Source organism: Aedes albopictus, unplaced genomic scaffold (genome assembly GCF_035046485.1).
Source record: "Aedes albopictus strain Foshan unplaced genomic scaffold, AalbF5 HiC_scaffold_798, whole genome shotgun sequence".
NCBI lineage: Eukaryota > Metazoa > Arthropoda > Insecta > Diptera > Culicidae > Aedes > Aedes albopictus.
The window spans coordinates 366-18,000 of NW_026917640.1; the positions used below are offsets into that span (position 1 = coordinate 366).

The following is a 17,635-nucleotide window of genomic DNA, read 5'->3' on the forward strand; positions in this document are numbered from 1 at the left end:
TGCTGTTTGGCAATAAACACAAGAACACTTGGCAAGAACACTGGACTGTTTCACACAGTAAGGGAGGAAACTGGGTTTTCGGACCGCGATAGAAAAATCACTGGGTTCACTTTTACTTCACTAATTTATTCTACTAATTCACTTTACACTACGCGTTGTCATAAGCCACGTGAACGCTTATCGAAATCAAACTGACCCGCTACTGCGAACGGGTCGCATATTTATATCACAAAATCCATATTCCAGAATCACGTGGAAGCTTCTGCGCAAGGTTCCACGCGTGCCTAGAACCCACGCGACATTTCGGGAACCACCATCACCACGCTAACTGCAGAGCGACGACAGTCGATGATGATGATGATGATGACGGCTGCGGCAGCGGTCTGCTGCCGAACTCAATGTTTGGAGCTCACAGCACTCACTCTCTCGCAGCGCAGGTAGCTTCTGTTCCGTCGGCTCGGGTGAGTGTGTGAGCGCCGCGTCGGTGGTCGATGACGACTCGGATGCGTTGATTGGTGTTAGTGCCCGCGCAGCCTCGCATGCTGCTGCCTTCATTGGGAGCGCATGTGCGCGAACATAGTCCCGCCCGTTGGAATGCAATTCCAACTTAGATGACTGTTGCTCGTCGGTTTCTTGCAAGGGAAGCGGGGCTAGTTTGCTTACTGCACGACGGTATACACCAGCGGTTGTCTTGACGTCAACAACACGAACGATACCGTCCTTTCCTGGGTAGACGGCGATGATTCTTCCAAGCTTCCAAGTCTGTGCTGGTTGATTATCCTCGGCCAATAAAACGACGGTGTCGACCCTCACGTTGGGCTGTTTCTTCGTCCATTTTGCTCTCGATTGTAGAGTTGAAAGGTATTCTCGAGACCATTTTTTCCAGAAGTGGTCTCTCATCTGGTTCAGATACTGCCATTTGGTTAAGCGGTTTGCTGGTACATCCAAATACGATGGCTTGATCACCGGTTCCATTGGTCGACCAAGCATTAGATGTGCAGGCGATATCGGTTGAGGGTCGTTGGGATCATCTGATGTGGAATATAGCGGTCGAGAGTTGACAATCGCTTCGATGTGGGTCAACACAGTGCTGAGTTGCTCGAACGTTAGAGTTGTATTCCCGAGAGTTCTGGTGAGATGGGACTTCACTATCTTCACTCCGGCCTCCCATAATCCTCCGAAGTTCGGTGATCTCGGCGGAATAAACTCCCATTCAACTTCTCGGCCGATCAGGAAGTCGTTGATTTTGTTCCGCTCCACCTGGTCGTTGAACATATCACGTAGATGTCGAAGCTCCTTCAAAGCCCCGACAAAATTGGTCCCATTGTCCGAAAATAGCTTGCGGACAAGACCGCGGCGATTGATGAAACGGTCGAGAGCGGCAAGGAAAGCATCAGAGGTCAGGTCGGATACTAATTCGAGGTGGATGGCTTTCGTTGACAGGCATACGAATAGTGAGATGTACGCCTTCACTACCTTCGGCTTGCGTTTGCCTTCCTTCACAAGTATCGGTCCGGCATAGTCCACGCCGGTCAGCTCGAATGGCGCATGCTCGGTGACTCGTGCTTCAGGTAGCACACCCATCAGAGGCTGGATGCTCCGTGGCTTCGTCCGGAAACATTTAACACAGCCGTGAACCACCTTACGTATAACAGATCGTGCATTCGTCAACCAAAATTTTTGCCGAATGGCGGCCAATAATCCGGATTGGCCCTCGTGTAGACGGTCCTCATGGTATTTGCGTATCAGCATTTCCGTAACACGATGTTTCCGAGGGAGCAGCAACTGGTGCTTGGCTTCGAAAGGCAGCTTGGAGTTTTGCAAGCGCCCTCCGACTCGTAGTAATCCTTCGTCGTCGATAAACGGCTGCAAGTTGGCCATTCGTTTCGGGAAATCGCCTCGCTGGATACTCTGGATCTCCTCATGAAGTTCACTCTGCTGCAGAATTCTAACGATGAAAATCTCGGCCTTTCGCATGTCTTGAACGGTCAAGGCACTGGATAGCATCCTCTGCTTCTTAGGTGTTCGAACTAGTCGGACGAATCGAACCACCTGTGCCAGAACCCGCTGCAATTTGGTGAATGAGCTGAACCGTTCAAAGACCGGCTCCGATTCTATGGCTGGATTTGCGATGGTCACTTCCCTCAGCTCGGGGATTTCACATTCAGGAATCTCTGTAATCGCCTCCACTTCGTACTCGGTTGTGCTGAGGGATGTTGGTCCATTCCACCACAAGCTACACTGCTTCAGCAAGTCTGGCGGCATTCCCCGTGAAACAATGTCAGCTGGGTTATTCAAAGTATTCACGTAACTCCATTGGTAACGATCGGTCAGATGCTTGATTTGGGCTACACGGTTACGAACATAAACCTACAACCGATCCAGGGGTTTGTTGATCCAGGCCAGTACTATTTTACTGTCCGACCACAACTTGACTCCATCGAAAGACAGCTTCAGCGTTGGAGCTACCTTGGCAACTAGCTTGGCGAGCAGTAAGGCAGCACACAGCTCCAACCTAGGTATGGTCATCTCACGGAGGGGAGCTACCTTGGACTTACTGCATAGTAGATGGGCTACCGCTGAACCATCTCGTCGAACGCAACGGATGTACACGCACGCGCCTTATGCACTCTTGGAAGCGTCGGCAAATCCATGGATCTCTAATACTTCCCTCTCTGTATCCACGACACACCGGGGAATTTCAAGATCTGTTATATGATCCAAGGAAGTCCGGAAAGTATTCCACCGCTGGAGTAGCTCATCGTCAAGGGTATCGTTCCATCCTAATTTGCTGGCCCACAAGCATTGCATTATCATTTTCGCTTCCACAATCACTGGCGCGACGAGTCCCAGTGGATCAAACAACCTCGCTATTTGGGACAGGACACGTCGCTTGGTCACTACCGCTCCGGGGTTGGTCGTATCAGCGGATTGGCAAAACAGGAACAAATCTCGCCGCGGGTCCCACATGAGTCCTAAAGCCTTGATAGCTTGGTTGGCACTGGAGTCGTGAATTGGTACCAGCTTCTCACGATCCTCCACTGGAACACTGTCAAGGAGTTCTTCGGAATTTGAACACCACTTTCTGACGGGAAATCCACCCTTCAGCATCAACTCCTCGATATCGCTCCGAAGTTTAATCGCTTCATTAACCGAATCCGCGCCAGAAAGGATGTCGTCCATGTAAGAGTCGTCCAAGATGATCTCGGCAGCCGTGGGATAATTCGTGCTCTCGTCCCGTGCTAGTTGAATAAGCGAGCGCACAGCCAGAAAGGATGCTGCCGATGTTCCGTAGGTTACGGTCAACAGTTCGAAAACCTTCAGCGCTTCCGATGGGTTGCTTCGCCAGAAGATTCGCTGGTATCGGGTCTGTGAAGGGTCCACTAGTACTTGCCTGTACATTTTTGACACGTCCGCAGAGAATACGATGGGGTGGGTCCGGAAGCGCATCACTATGGTGAACAACTCACTTTGGCTGTTCGGTCCGGTCATCAGCACATCGTTTGATGATTATTCTACCATCTATTGTAGCAAGGCAGCTGCCTATAGCACTGGTATAATCTGCAAATCGATTTGATCAAGATTGTACCACTGTTCACACTCAGTCGTTCCCCTGTATGAAGGGCCAAAAATGGAAGCGCGGACCCACAAGCAGAGACACTTGCACGAAACCCGCTACAAGGGAAAAGAATCTCCTTCCAGAAGAAAGTTCATGTAACCAGTGGTAAAATCAAGCCCTCGGTTAACAAAATATACCCAATAGATGGGGTCGAAGAGCCCGCCCTCAATTCACGAGATGTTAGCAACAAGAAGGAGGCAGTTCCAAGCTCCTTGTCCAAATCGTTTCAATCGGGTGCCCTGGTGGTCCCTCCCTATCCCCGTATGTAGTAATATATTTATTAAGAAATTTTATCTTATATTGTGTCCGAAAACCAAATTGTTCATGTTTCTTGAGTATTTAATGTTTATTGAGTTCAGTCTTCCCTTTTGTATTTGTGCTTATAAACATTTAGTAGTGTGCAATTGTCTTTTATATCCCTCTCTACCCACTCTATCACCTTGTAATTCATTGTCGTGAGTATGTTAATTTTCGATTTCAATTAATTTATCATAGCACGATTCATGCGAAATTTTGTTAACATTGAGTAAAGAAAGTCATTTTCCTTTTATCCTACTATTCCATGACAAACAGTTGAGATAAATCTTGAGTAGTACAATTGAGTAATTTATATCGTATTTGAAGCAAACTTCTTGGCGATTCCCACTTTTTATAAAGTATGAGTCATTGGAGCGTGGTGAATAGGTTTTATCCTTCCTATCATTTTAATTCATCTTTAATATGATTTTTATTAATTGAGATATAACAAAGCCGCACCCCGACCCCTCGAGAGCATGAATCCGAAACACCAGACCCTGATCCCCCCGGATAGCTGATCAATTGGACACTCGGTACCCAATCGAGCAACTTCCCTGCACGAACCCGCTCCTCAGACCTGCATACCCGAATATTCGAAACGTGGCTCCGTCATATCTTCGTCTTAACCTGTATTTCCTTACCATCCCTATTTGGTCATTAGCATTTCAAAAGGGCGCGACCGCTTTCCGAAACCAAACTCTCCTCCACGTCCGTGAATCGCACATCACTGCCCCTTGTAATCCAGCGCCACTACCGGAGATAAGAGCATTTCTCTCTCTAGCAGTGGCCGTGAACTAAAAAAGTCATATAATCCACGGCCATGAAAGATTCCATCGCATCCAAAAGCAGCAACGCTCCCCGTAAATGCTGGTGTCGATTTAACTTACATTTTAATCATTACTGTTATTCTCTAAGATATCTTTTCCAGTGCTTGTACTTTTTAGGCCTAGAGTTATCCTCCTCCGACGATTCACCATCTGATATTTCACTTAGCGTTTCTTTGTATATCTCTTCTGCTGTTTTCTTCATCTTTTCCCTATCGTTTGCTAATTGTTTCCATGTTTCTCTATCTATCTCACCATATCTATTCAAGTCCTTTTCCAAAGAGTTCTTCCATGTTATGCACATGCAGAGAATACGATGGGGTGGGTCCGGAAGCGCATCACTATGGTGAACAACTCACTTTGGCTGTTCGGTCCGGTCATCAGCACATCGTTTAGGGATAAACCACTCGCCTTCGCTGTAGCATCGAACACAACACGTAGCTTGGTGCTGCTACTGGATGGTTTCAGGACACAATGGTGTGGCAAGTAGTAGGCTTGAGTTCCAGGTGGATCCTCATCCTCCTGTATCTCCCGGCAATGACCCAGGGCTCGATACTCATCGATGAACTCTGTGTACTGGTTCTTGAGTTCTGGATTTTTCGCCAACCTCTTCTCTAGGAGCAAAAAACGTTTCATGGCGAGGGATCTGGAGTTACTTAGCTGGCTCACAGAATCACGAAAGGGAAGTTGTACTACGAATCTTCCAGTGTCGTCACGTCGGTATGTTTGTTTGAAGTGCTCTTCAAACCGTTCTTCCTCGGTGCTTGTCATTGCAGGCTCGACAATTTCCTCCTGGTCGAAGAATCGCTTCAGAGACTCTTCTAATCCATCGTTCACGGCAACGTTGGCACATACCGGGCGATCATCGTCCTGATCATCGTACGTACCAGCTACTACCCATCCGAATTGGGTTTCGTACAGGGTCGGCAGAGTGCTGGACAATTTGATCTGACCTTGCTTAAGGACGTCAAAGAACAGACCAGCTCCAATCAACATCTCGATCTCGTTTGGACAATGGAAGTCGGCGTCGGCTAGCAGAATACCAGGCGGAATGTTCCACGTATCGATGTTACAACTCACCGGCGGAACCGTGCCCGCCACCTTCGGAGTAGTGAGGCATTCAACGTTGACGGCATAATCACTGTAGTTCGATGTCATTCGCACCACCACCTTGTGGTGCATCTTGGACTTGTTACCTCCGACGCCGATGACGGGAACATTCGCTGGTTGTTTCGGAAGCTTCAGTCTTTGAACCACAGACTCGGAAATGACGTTGATCTGCGATCCGGAGTCCAACAAGGCTCGCACACGATGAACTTGTCCGTTTTTGGCGGTCAGGTTGACCATTGCAGTCATCAGGAATACCTGCTTACCCGGTGGAGGAATGCTGCTGGAACACGATGTATTCACCGGCTGTACTGCGGGTACCGGCTTCCCTTCTGGAGTCTTCGGCGCATCAGTGGGTTTCACTTCGGGCTTCTCACGTTCGAAATGAAGTAGCGTGTGGTGTTTCTTGGAGCACTTTGAACACGACTTATCGCAGGAACACGCTGCCCCACGATGGCCCTTCCTTAGGCAGTTGAAGCAAAGATTTACTTCCTTTACCTTTGCTGGTCGCTGATCCACAGACATCTTCAGGAAGTTGGAACATTTGTAGTTCTGGTGTTGACCCGAACAGAAATCACACATATATTCCGACGTCACTGCCGCTGCGTGCGAGGTCTTGGAAGGCACGAGCTTGGACCCAGGCGGCTTCTGGTTTAGCTTGGGATTCGGGGATACGATGGGAGCACTCTTCTCACATCTCTCCAGGATGACGCATCGTTGTTTAAGGAACTCGATCGTTTGCTCATATTCCGGGAGCTCCGTTTGATCAATTGAAGCCTCCCATAACTCGCGGGTCTGGTCATCCAATGCGCGAGTGAGCACGGTTACCACGAGCAACTCCGACATTCCCAGCAGCGCGCGGTTGGCCAAGCTTGACAAGGTTCTCCACGTGGCGGGTGAATTCATCAATTAAGCTTCGGAGGTCCTTAGACGACTTCTTAGCCATCCTCTTCATATTCAGCAGCCCTAGAATGTGAGACTCCAAGATTAGCCGCTTGTTGCCGAACCTCTCCTCCAGGATGTCCCATGCGCGCTGGTAGTTGTTATTCTGCAACGTCTCTAAGTCGATAACGCCGGTGGCGTCTCCCTTCAAAGAGTTTTCCAAGTGGTATAGCTTCACCGCGTCCGAATCTGATGAGCGCTGCATCAGATCCTGAAACATGGCCTTGAAGCGTGGCCATGCTTCATAACGCCCATCGAAAGTTGGCAGCGGAGCACGGAATGACTGAGACTGTACGACGATCGGCTGCTGGTTGGTGGTGACACACGGTTGCTGCTGGGTTGGGGGTGCAGATAGCTTCTCGTTCCAGCTCTCAAGCAGCACAGACACCTCCTCGTACAGGTGCATGAATTGCAGGTAGGGATCGTCTTGCTCATCGCGCTTGTCGGCTGGAGACTGGGCCACAATTTCCTGGTGCAGCCTGATGAACTCGGCTTTTTCGGTCTCAACACTCCGTTGAAACACTTTAACTTGGGCTGGGGTTGGCTCTCTTTCTTCCTCTTCGGCCTGCTTGAGGGTGGTTAGGATTCGGTTCACGTTGCGTTGAGCTAATCCACGGTTGTGGACTAGCGCCCCAAGCTGGTCCTCACACTCGGCAGAATCAGGAACCTTCTTCACCGGCGTCCGTTTGGGTGGCTTTCTGATGTAGAATATCTCACGGGTCAGCAACACAGAATTCGGACAGGAATTCCGACGCTTTTGTCACAGTGGATGGACGGACTCCGGAATAACGAACGCAAACACTATGCGACGTTTAAATCAATCACTTATGGGTTGGGAACCGACGCGCTTGTCACAACGGGTGGAGCACTTCACACAATGCCCGGAGCGACGGGAAGGTGGCACTACGCGACGGCGGATTCACTTTGGTACTACGAAAATCGACGCGCTTGTCGGACCGGATGGAATTAGGAACACGTGAATTCCGGAACGACGGATAAATTCACTACGCGACGACGGTTTACACTCGCGGACCGACACGGATACGGACGTTGTCGAAGCCACGTCCACGCTCTTCACTGCACAGCACGCTGTTGAAGCCACGTGCACGCTTCTACGCACTGCCGCGCTGTCGAAGCCACGCGGAACGCTTTTTAGACAACACACTACCGCGTTGTTTAAGCCACGCGGAACGCTTTTAAGGTTGAAGGATTCGTCATTGACATAATTGCCATCATTGAAAATACGAAAGCAGTTTTCTCGTTCAAAACTGAAATTTCCGCAGTGAAAATGTGTTCACTGCACTTCATTCGCCACCCGCAATGCAGTGAATACCTTTTTATTGCTGTAATTTCAGTTTTGAACGAAAAAACTGCTTTCGAATTTTTAATGATGACGATTATGTCAATGACGAATCCTTCAACCTTAAACACTACCGAATCCTTATCCGGTTCGAAGGACCACTTTGTGTTTGGCAATAAACACAAGAACACTTGGCAAGAACACTGGACTGTTTCACACAGTAAGGGAGGAAACTGGGTTTTCGGACCGCGATAGAAAAATCACTGGGTTCACTTTTACTTCACTAATTTATTCTACTAATTCACTTTACACTACGCGTTGTCATAAGCCACGTGAACGCTTATCGAAATCAAACTGACCCGCTACTGCGAACGGGTCGCATATTTATATCACAAAATCCATATTCCAGAATCACGTGGAAGCTTCTGCGCAAGGTTCCACGCGTGCCTAGAACCCACGCGACATTTCGGGAACCACCATCACCACGCTAACTGCAGAGCGACGACAGTCGATGATGATGATGATGATGACGGCTGCGGCAGCGGTCTGCTGCCGAACTCAATGTTTGGAGCTCACAGCACTCACTCTCTCGCAGCGCAGGTAGCTTCTGTTCCGTCGGCTCGGGTGAGTGTGTGAGCGCCGCGTCGGTGGTCGATGACGACTCGGATGCGTTGATTGGTGTTAGTGCCCGCGCAGCCTCGCATGCTGCTGCCTTCATTGGGAGCGCATGTGCGCGAACATAGTCCCGCCCGTTGGAATGCAATTCCAACTTAGATGACTGTTGCTCGTCGGTTTCTTGCAAGGGAAGCGGGGCTAGTTTGCTTACTGCACGACGGTATACACCAGCGGTTGTCTTGACGTCAACAACACGAACGATACCGTCCTTTCCTGGGTAGACGGCGATGATTCTTCCAAGCTTCCAAGGCTGTGCTGGTTGATTATCCTCGGCCAATAAAACGACGGTGTCGACCCTCACGTTGGGCTGTTTCTTCGTCCATTTTGCTCTCGATTGTAGAGTTGAAAGGTATTCTCGAGACCATTTTTTCCAGAAGTGGTCTCTCATCTGGTTCAGATACTGCCATTTGGTTAAGCGGTTTGCTGGTACATCCAAATACGATGGCTTGATCACCGGTTCCATTGGTCGACCAAGCATTAGATGTGCAGGCGATATCGGTTGAGGGTCGTTGGGATCATCTGATGTGGAATATAGCGGTCGAGAGTTGACAATCGCTTCGATGTGGGTCAACACAGTGCTGAGTTGCTCGAACGTTAGAGTTGTATTCCCGAGAGTTCTGGTGAGATGGGACTTCACTATCTTCACTCCGGCCTCCCATAATCCTCCGAAGTTCGGTGATCTCGGCGGAATAAACTCCCATTCAACTTCTCGGCCGATCAGGAAGTCGTTGATTTTGTTCCGCTCCACCTGGTCGTTGAACATATCACGTAGATGTCGAAGCTCCTTCAAAGCCCCGACAAAATTGGTCCCATTGTCCGAAAATAGCTTGCGGACAAGACCGCGGCGATTGATGAAACGGTCGAGAGCGGCAAGGAAAGCATCAGAGGTCAGGTCGGATACTAATTCGAGGTGGATGGCTTTCGTTGACAGGCATACGAATAGTGAGATGTACGCCTTCACTACCTTCGGCTTGCGTTTGCCTTCCTTCACAAGTATCGGTCCGGCATAGTCCACGCCGGTCAGCTCGAATGGCGCATGCTCGGTGACTCGTGCTTCAGGTAGCACACCCATCAGAGGCTGGATGCTCCGTGGCTTCGTCCGGAAACATTTAACACAGCCGTGAACCACCTTACGTATAACAGATCGTGCATTCGTCAACCAAAATTTTTGCCGAATGGCGGCCAATAATCCGGATTGGCCCTCGTGTAGACGGTCCTCATGGTATTTGCGTATCAGCATTTCCGTAACACGATGTTTCCGAGGGAGCAGCAACTGGTGCTTGGCTTCGAAAGGCAGCTTGGAGTTTTGCAAGCGCCCTCCGACTCGTAGTAATCCTTCGTCGTCGATAAACGGCTGCAAGTTGGCCATTCGTTTCGGGAAATCGCCTCGCTGGATACTCTGGATCTCCTCATGAAGTTCACTCTGCTGCAGAATTCTAACGATGAAAATCTCGGCCTTTCGCATGTCTTGAACGGTCAAGGCACTGGATAGCATCCTCTGCTTCTTAGGTGTTCGAACTAGTCGGACGAATCGAACCACCTGTGCCAGAACCCGCTGCAATTTGGTGAATGAGCTGAACCGTTCAAAGACCGGCTCCGATTCTATGGCTGGATTTGCGATGGTCACTTCCCTCAGCTCGGGGATTTCACATTCAGGAATCTCTGTAATCGCCTCCACTTCGTACTCGGTTGTGCTGAGGGATGTTGGTCCATTCCACCACAAGCTACACTGCTTCAGCAAGTCTGGCGGCATTCCCCGTGAAACAATGTCAGCTGGGTTATTCAAAGTATTCACGTAACTCCATTGGTAACGATCGGTCAGATGCTTGATTTGGGCTACACGGTTACGAACATAAACCTACAACCGATCCAGGGGTTTGTTGATCCAGGCCAGTACTATTTTACTGTCCGACCACAACTTGACTCCATCGAAAGACAGCTTCAGCGTTGGAGCTACCTTGGCAACTAGCTTGGCGAGCAGTAAGGCAGCACACAGCTCCAACCTAGGTATGGTCATCTCACGGAGGGGAGCTACCTTGGACTTACTGCATAGTAGATGGGCTACCGCTGAACCATCTCGTCGAACGCAACGGATGTACACGCACGCGCCTTATGCACTCTTGGAAGCGTCGGCAAATCCATGGATCTCTAATACTTCCCTCTCTGTATCCACGACACACCGGGGAATTTCAAGATCTGTTATATGATCCAAGGAAGTCCGGAAAGTATTCCACCGCTGGAGTAGCTCATCGTCAAGGGTATCGTTCCATCCTAATTTGCTGGCCCACAAGCATTGCATTATCATTTTCGCTTCCACAATCACTGGCGCGACGAGTCCCAGTGGATCAAACAACCTCGCTATTTGGGACAGGACACGTCGCTTGGTCACTACCGCTCCGGGGTTGGTCGTATCAGCGGATTGGCAAAACAGGAACAAATCTCGCCGCGGGTCCCACATGAGTCCTAAAGCCTTGATAGCTTGGTTGGCACTGGAGTCGTGAATTGGTACCAGCTTCTCACGATCCTCCACTGGAACACTGTCAAGGAGTTCTTCGGAATTTGAACACCACTTTCTGACGGGAAATCCACCCTTCAGCATCAACTCCTCGATATCGCTCCGAAGTTTAATCGCTTCATTAACCGAATCCGCGCCAGAAAGGATGTCGTCCATGTAAGAGTCGTCCAAGATGATCTCGGCAGCCGTGGGATAATTCGTGCTCTCGTCCCGTGCTAGTTGAATAAGCGAGCGCACAGCCAGAAAGGATGCTGCCGATGTTCCGTAGGTTACGGTCAACAGTTCGAAAACCTTCAGCGCTTCCGATGGGTTGCTTCGCCAGAAGATTCGCTGGTATCGGGTCTGTGAAGGGTCCACTAGTACTTGCCTGTACATTTTTGACACGTCCGCAGAGAATACGATGGGGTGGGTCCGGAAGCGCATCACTATGGTGAACAACTCACTTTGGCTGTTCGGTCCGGTCATCAGCACATCGTTTGATGATTATTCTACCATCTATTGTAGCAAGGCAGCTGCCTATAGCACTGGTATAATCTGCAAATCGATTTGATCAAGATTGTACCACTGTTCACACTCAGTCGTTCCCCTGTATGAAGGGCCAAAAATGGAAGCGCGGACCCACAAGCAGAGACACTTGCACGAAACCCGCTACAAGGGAAAAGAATCTCCTTCCAGAAGAAAGTTCATGTAACCAGTGGTAAAATCAAGCCCTCGGTTAACAAAATATACCCAATAGATGGGGTCGAAGAGCCCGCCCTCAATTCACGAGATGTTAGCAACAAGAAGGAGGCAGTTCCAAGCTCCTTGTCCAAATCGTTTCAATCGGGTGCCCTGGTGGTCCCTCCCTATCCCCGTATGTAGTAATATATTTATTAAGAAATTTTATCTTATATTGTGTCCGAAAACCAAATTGTTCATGTTTCTTGAGTATTTAATGTTTATTGAGTTCAGTCTTCCCTTTTGTATTTGTGCTTATAAACATTTAGTAGTGTGCAATTGTCTTTTATATCCCTCTCTACCCACTCTATCACCTTGTAATTCATTGTCGTGAGTATGTTAATTTTCGATTTCAATTAATTTATCATAGCACGATTCATGCGAAATTTTGTTAACATTGAGTAAAGAAAGTCATTTTCCTTTTATCCTACTATTCCATGACAAACAGTTGAGATAAATCTTGAGTAGTACAATTGAGTAATTTATATCGTATTTGAAGCAAACTTCTTGGCGATTCCCACTTTTTATAAAGTATGAGTCATTGGAGCGTGGTGAATAGGTTTTATCCTTCCTATCATTTTAATTCATCTTTAATATGATTTTTATTAATTGAGATATAACAAAGCCGCACCCCGACCCCTCGAGAGCATGAATCCGAAACACCAGACCCTGATCCCCCCGGATAGCTGATCAATTGGACACTCGGTACCCAATCGAGCAACTTCCCTGCACGAACCCGCTCCTCAGACCTGCATACCCGAATATTCGAAACGTGGCTCCGTCATATCTTCGTCTTAACCTGTATTTCCTTACCATCCCTATTTGGTCATTAGCATTTCAAAAGGGCGCGACCGCTTTCCGAAACCAAACTCTCCTCCACGTCCGTGAATCGCACATCACTGCCCCTTGTAATCCAGCGCCACTACCGGAGATAAGAGCATTTCTCTCTCTAGCAGTGGCCGTGAACTAAAAAAGTCATATAATCCACGGCCATGAAAGATTCCATCGCATCCAAAAGCAGCAACGCTCCCCGTAAATGCTGGTGTCGATTTAACTTACATTTTAATCATTACTGTTATTCTCTAAGATATCTTTTCCAGTGCTTGTACTTTTTAGGCCTAGAGTTATCCTCCTCCGACGATTCACCATCTGATATTTCACTTAGCGTTTCTTTGTATATCTCTTCTGCTGTTTTCTTCATCTTTTCCCTATCGTTTGCTAATTGTTTCCATGTTTCTCTATCTATCTCACCATATCTATTCAAGTCCTTTTCCAAAGAGTTCTTCCATGTTATGCACATGCAGAGAATACGATGGGGTGGGTCCGGAAGCGCATCACTATGGTGAACAACTCACTTTGGCTGTTCGGTCCGGTCATCAGCACATCGTTTAGGGATAAACCACTCGCCTTCGCTGTAGCATCGAACACAACACGTAGCTTGGTGCTGCTACTGGATGGTTTCAGGACACAATGGTGTGGCAAGTAGTAGGCTTGAGTTCCAGGTGGATCCTCATCCTCCTGTATCTCCCGGCAATGACCCAGGGCTCGATACTCATCGATGAACTCTGTGTACTGGTTCTTGAGTTCTGGATTTTTCGCCAACCTCTTCTCTAGGAGCAAAAAACGTTTCATGGCGAGGGATCTGGAGTTACTTAGCTGGCTCACAGAATCACGAAAGGGAAGTTGTACTACGAATCTTCCAGTGTCGTCACGTCGGTATGTTTGTTTGAAGTGCTCTTCAAACCGTTCTTCCTCGGTGCTTGTCATTGCAGGCTCGACAATTTCCTCCTGGTCGAAGAATCGCTTCAGAGACTCTTCTAATCCATCGTTCACGGCAACGTTGGCACATACCGGGCGATCATCGTCCTGATCATCGTACGTACCAGCTACTACCCATCCGAATTGGGTTTCGTACAGGGTCGGCAGAGTGCTGGACAATTTGATCTGACCTTGCTTAAGGACGTCAAAGAACAGACCAGCTCCAATCAACATCTCGATCTCGTTTGGACAATGGAAGTCGGCGTCGGCTAGCAGAATACCAGGCGGAATGTTCCACGTATCGATGTTACAACTCACCGGCGGAACCGTGCCCGCCACCTTCGGAGTAGTGAGGCATTCAACGTTGACGGCATAATCACTGTAGTTCGATGTCATTCGCACCACCACCTTGTGGTGCATCTTGGACTTGTTACCTCCGACGCCGATGACGGGAACATTCGCTGGTTGTTTCGGAAGCTTCAGTCTTTGAACCACAGACTCGGAAATGACGTTGATCTGCGATCCGGAGTCCAACAAGGCTCGCACACGATGAACTTGTCCGTTTTTGGCGGTCAGGTTGACCATTGCAGTCATCAGGAATACCTGCTTACCCGGTGGAGGAATGCTGCTGGAACACGATGTATTCACCGGCTGTACTGCGGGTACCGGCTTCCCTTCTGGAGTCTTCGGCGCATCAGTGGGTTTCACTTCGGGCTTCTCACGTTCGAAATGAAGTAGCGTGTGGTGTTTCTTGGAGCACTTTGAACACGACTTATCGCAGGAACACGCTGCCCCACGATGGCCCTTCCTTAGGCAGTTGAAGCAAAGATTTACTTCCTTTACCTTTGCTGGTCGCTGATCCACAGACATCTTCAGGAAGTTGGAACATTTGTAGTTCTGGTGTTGACCCGAACAGAAATCACACATATATTCCGACGTCACTGCCGCTGCGTGCGAGGTCTTGGAAGGCACGAGCTTGGACCCAGGCGGCTTCTGGTTTAGCTTGGGATTCGGGGATACGATGGGAGCACTCTTCTCACATCTCTCCAGGATGACGCATCGTTGTTTAAGGAACTCGATCGTTTGCTCATATTCCGGGAGCTCCGTTTGATCAATTGAAGCCTCCCATAACTCGCGGGTCTGGTCATCCAATGCGCGAGTGAGCACGGTTACCACGAGCAACTCCGACATTCCCAGCAGCGCGCGGTTGGCCAAGCTTGACAAGGTTCTCCACGTGGCGGGTGAATTCATCAATTAAGCTTCGGAGGTCCTTAGACGACTTCTTAGCCATCCTCTTCATATTCAGCAGCCCTAGAATGTGAGACTCCAAGATTAGCCGCTTGTTGCCGAACCTCTCCTCCAGGATGTCCCATGCGCGCTGGTAGTTGTTATTCTGCAACGTCTCTAAGTCGATAACGCCGGTGGCGTCTCCCTTCAAAGAGTTTTCCAAGTGGTATAGCTTCACCGCGTCCGAATCTGATGAGCGCTGCATCAGATCCTGAAACATGGCCTTGAAGCGTGGCCATGCTTCATAACGCCCATCGAAAGTTGGCAGCGGAGCACGGAATGACTGAGACTGTACGACGATCGGCTGCTGGTTGGTGGTGACACACGGTTGCTGCTGGGTTGGGGGTGCAGATAGCTTCTCGTTCCAGCTCTCAAGCAGCACAGACACCTCCTCGTACAGGTGCATGAATTGCAGGTAGGGATCGTCTTGCTCATCGCGCTTGTCGGCTGGAGACTGGGCCACAATTTCCTGGTGCAGCCTGATGAACTCGGCTTTTTCGGTCTCAACACTCCGTTGAAACACTTTAACTTGGGCTGGGGTTGGCTCTCTTTCTTCCTCTTCGGCCTGCTTGAGGGTGGTTAGGATTCGGTTCACGTTGCGTTGAGCTAATCCACGGTTGTGGACTAGCGCCCCAAGCTGGTCCTCACACTCGGCAGAATCAGGAACCTTCTTCACCGGCGTCCGTTTGGGTGGCTTTCTGATGTAGAATATCTCACGGGTCAGCAACACAGAATTCGGACAGGAATTCCGACGCTTTTGTCACAGTGGATGGACGGACTCCGGAATAACGAACGCAAACACTATGCGACGTTTAAATCAATCACTTATGGGTTGGGAACCGACGCGCTTGTCACAACGGGTGGAGCACTTCACACAATGCCCGGAGCGACGGGAAGGTGGCACTACGCGACGGCGGATTCACTTTGGTACTACGAAAATCGACGCGCTTGTCGGACCGGATGGAATTAGGAACACGTGAATTCCGGAACGACGGATAAATTCACTACGCGACGACGGTTTACACTCGCGGACCGACACGGATACGGACGTTGTCGAAGCCACGTCCACGCTCTTCACTGCACAGCACGCTGTTGAAGCCACGTGCACGCTTCTACGCACTGCCGCGCTGTCGAAGCCACGCGGAACGCTTTTTAGACAACACACTACCGCGTTGTTTAAGCCACGCGGAACGCTTTTAAGGTTGAAGGATTCGTCATTGACATAATTGCCATCATTGAAAATACGAAAGCAGTTTTCTCGTTCAAAACTGAAATTTCCGCAGTGAAAATGTGTTCACTGCACTTCATTCGCCACCCGCAATGCAGTGAATACCTTTTTATTGCTGTAATTTCAGTTTTGAACGAAAAAACTGCTTTCGAATTTTTAATGATGACGATTATGTCAATGACGAATCCTTCAACCTTAAACACTACCGAATCCTTATCCGGTTCGAAGGACCACTTTGTGTTTGGCAATAAACACAAGAACACTTGGCAAGAACACTGGACTGTTTCACACAGTAAGGGAGGAAACTGGGTTTTCGGACCGCGATAGAAAAATCACTGGGTTCACTTTTACTTCACTAATTTATTCTACTAATTCACTTTACACTACGCGTTGTCATAAGCCACGTGAACGCTTATCGAAATCAAACTGACCCGCTACTGCGAACGGGTCGCATATTTATATCACAAAATCCATATTCCAGAATCACGTGGAAGCTTCTGCGCAAGGTTCCACGCGTGCCTAGAACCCACGCGACATTTCGGGAACCACCATCACCACGCTAACTGCAGAGCGACGACAGTCGATGATGATGATGTGATGATGACGGCTGCGGCAGCGGTCTGCTGCCGAACTCAATGTTTGGAGCTCACAGCACTCACTCTCTCGCAGCGCAGGTAGCTTCTGTTCCGTCGGCTCGGGTGAGTGTGTGAGCGCCGCGTCGGTGGTCGATGACGACCCAACTAACAATTGCAAGTCACAAACAAGCAAGCTTGCTGAATTGTTGCTTAATAATGGTAATGATAGCTGAACTAAAATTATGCTCTACACATTACTGTTTAAATGATATTTCAATTGAGAAAATAGTCAATGTTCGACTTTCCTCATCGGTATCAACAATGATAAATTAAAACACTTTTCAAAAGATTAACAAGAAATTTATTCGACAAGCATTGATTCTTTAACAAAGGAGCTTAACAAAACATTTGTCTGCATCTTATTAAGCTGATGCATCGATAAGCATATGCTCCTGAACAATGTGCTTTTCACTTGTCAAATAAACGCCTTCAGCCCGTCATAGTTTGACTCGGAACTTTGTTCGGATTATGGGATAAATCATGGCTAAATCTGTTATACAACCAAGTTAGTAAAGAACCTAAATTTTAAACGAATCACATAAAATAAAACAGAATAGAATTATGTAGTTTAACATTGAGTGCCAAGAGACGCCATCAACGTAAAATAAGGCATTTATTTATTATTATTATTCTGTAACAAGATATCTTGTACCTTGATTGTTATATTTTTATCTTCCGCAGCAGTTCGATTGTACGAGACGCTTGGATCGATACATTTGACATTGCAGTGC

At 48.6% G+C, this 17,635-nt stretch overlaps 4 protein-coding genes across 4 annotated transcripts; all 4 read right to left on the reverse strand.

The window, feature by feature from the left end:
* Positions 1-422: 422 nt before the first annotated feature.
* On the reverse strand, positions 423-2,529 carry LOC134284783 (uncharacterized; the record flags this gene model as incomplete). Its single annotated transcript, XM_062844054.1, has 2 exons — positions 2,418-2,529; positions 423-2,348 (listed from the first exon to the last, which is right to left on the reverse strand). Coding segments are annotated over exons 1-2 (2,038 nt in total), but the record flags the coding sequence as incomplete, so codon positions are not given.
* A 93-nt stretch (positions 2,530-2,622) lies between these two features.
* On the reverse strand, positions 2,623-3,492 carry LOC134284784 (uncharacterized). Its single transcript, XM_062844055.1, has one exon. It carries the CDS (start codon positions 3,490-3,492, stop codon positions 2,623-2,625), a length of 870 nt encoding a protein of 289 aa, XP_062700039.1.
* Positions 3,493-8,576: 5,084 nt separating this feature from the next.
* Positions 8,577-10,517, reverse strand: LOC134284785 (uncharacterized). Its single transcript, XM_062844056.1, has one exon. The coding sequence runs from the start codon at positions 10,515-10,517 to the stop codon at positions 8,577-8,579; it is 1,941 nt and encodes a 646-aa protein (XP_062700040.1).
* Positions 10,518-10,874: 357 nt separating this feature from the next.
* On the reverse strand, positions 10,875-11,744 carry LOC134284786 (uncharacterized). The gene has a single exon (XM_062844057.1). It carries the CDS (start codon positions 11,742-11,744, stop codon positions 10,875-10,877), a length of 870 nt encoding a protein of 289 aa, XP_062700041.1.
* Positions 11,745-17,635: the final 5,891 nt, after the last annotated feature.

Bases quoted from the DNA above. Each gene is read 5' to 3' on its own strand.
- LOC134284785 (XM_062844056.1), bottom strand. From the start codon at position 10,517: ATGCCGCCAGACTTGCTGAAGCAGTGTAGCTTGTGGTGGAATGGACCA.
- LOC134284786 (XM_062844057.1), bottom strand. From the start codon at position 11,744: ATGACCGGACCGAACAGCCAAAGTGAGTTGTTCACCATAGTGATGCGC.
- LOC134284784 (XM_062844055.1), bottom strand. From the start codon at position 3,492: ATGACCGGACCGAACAGCCAAAGTGAGTTGTTCACCATAGTGATGCGC.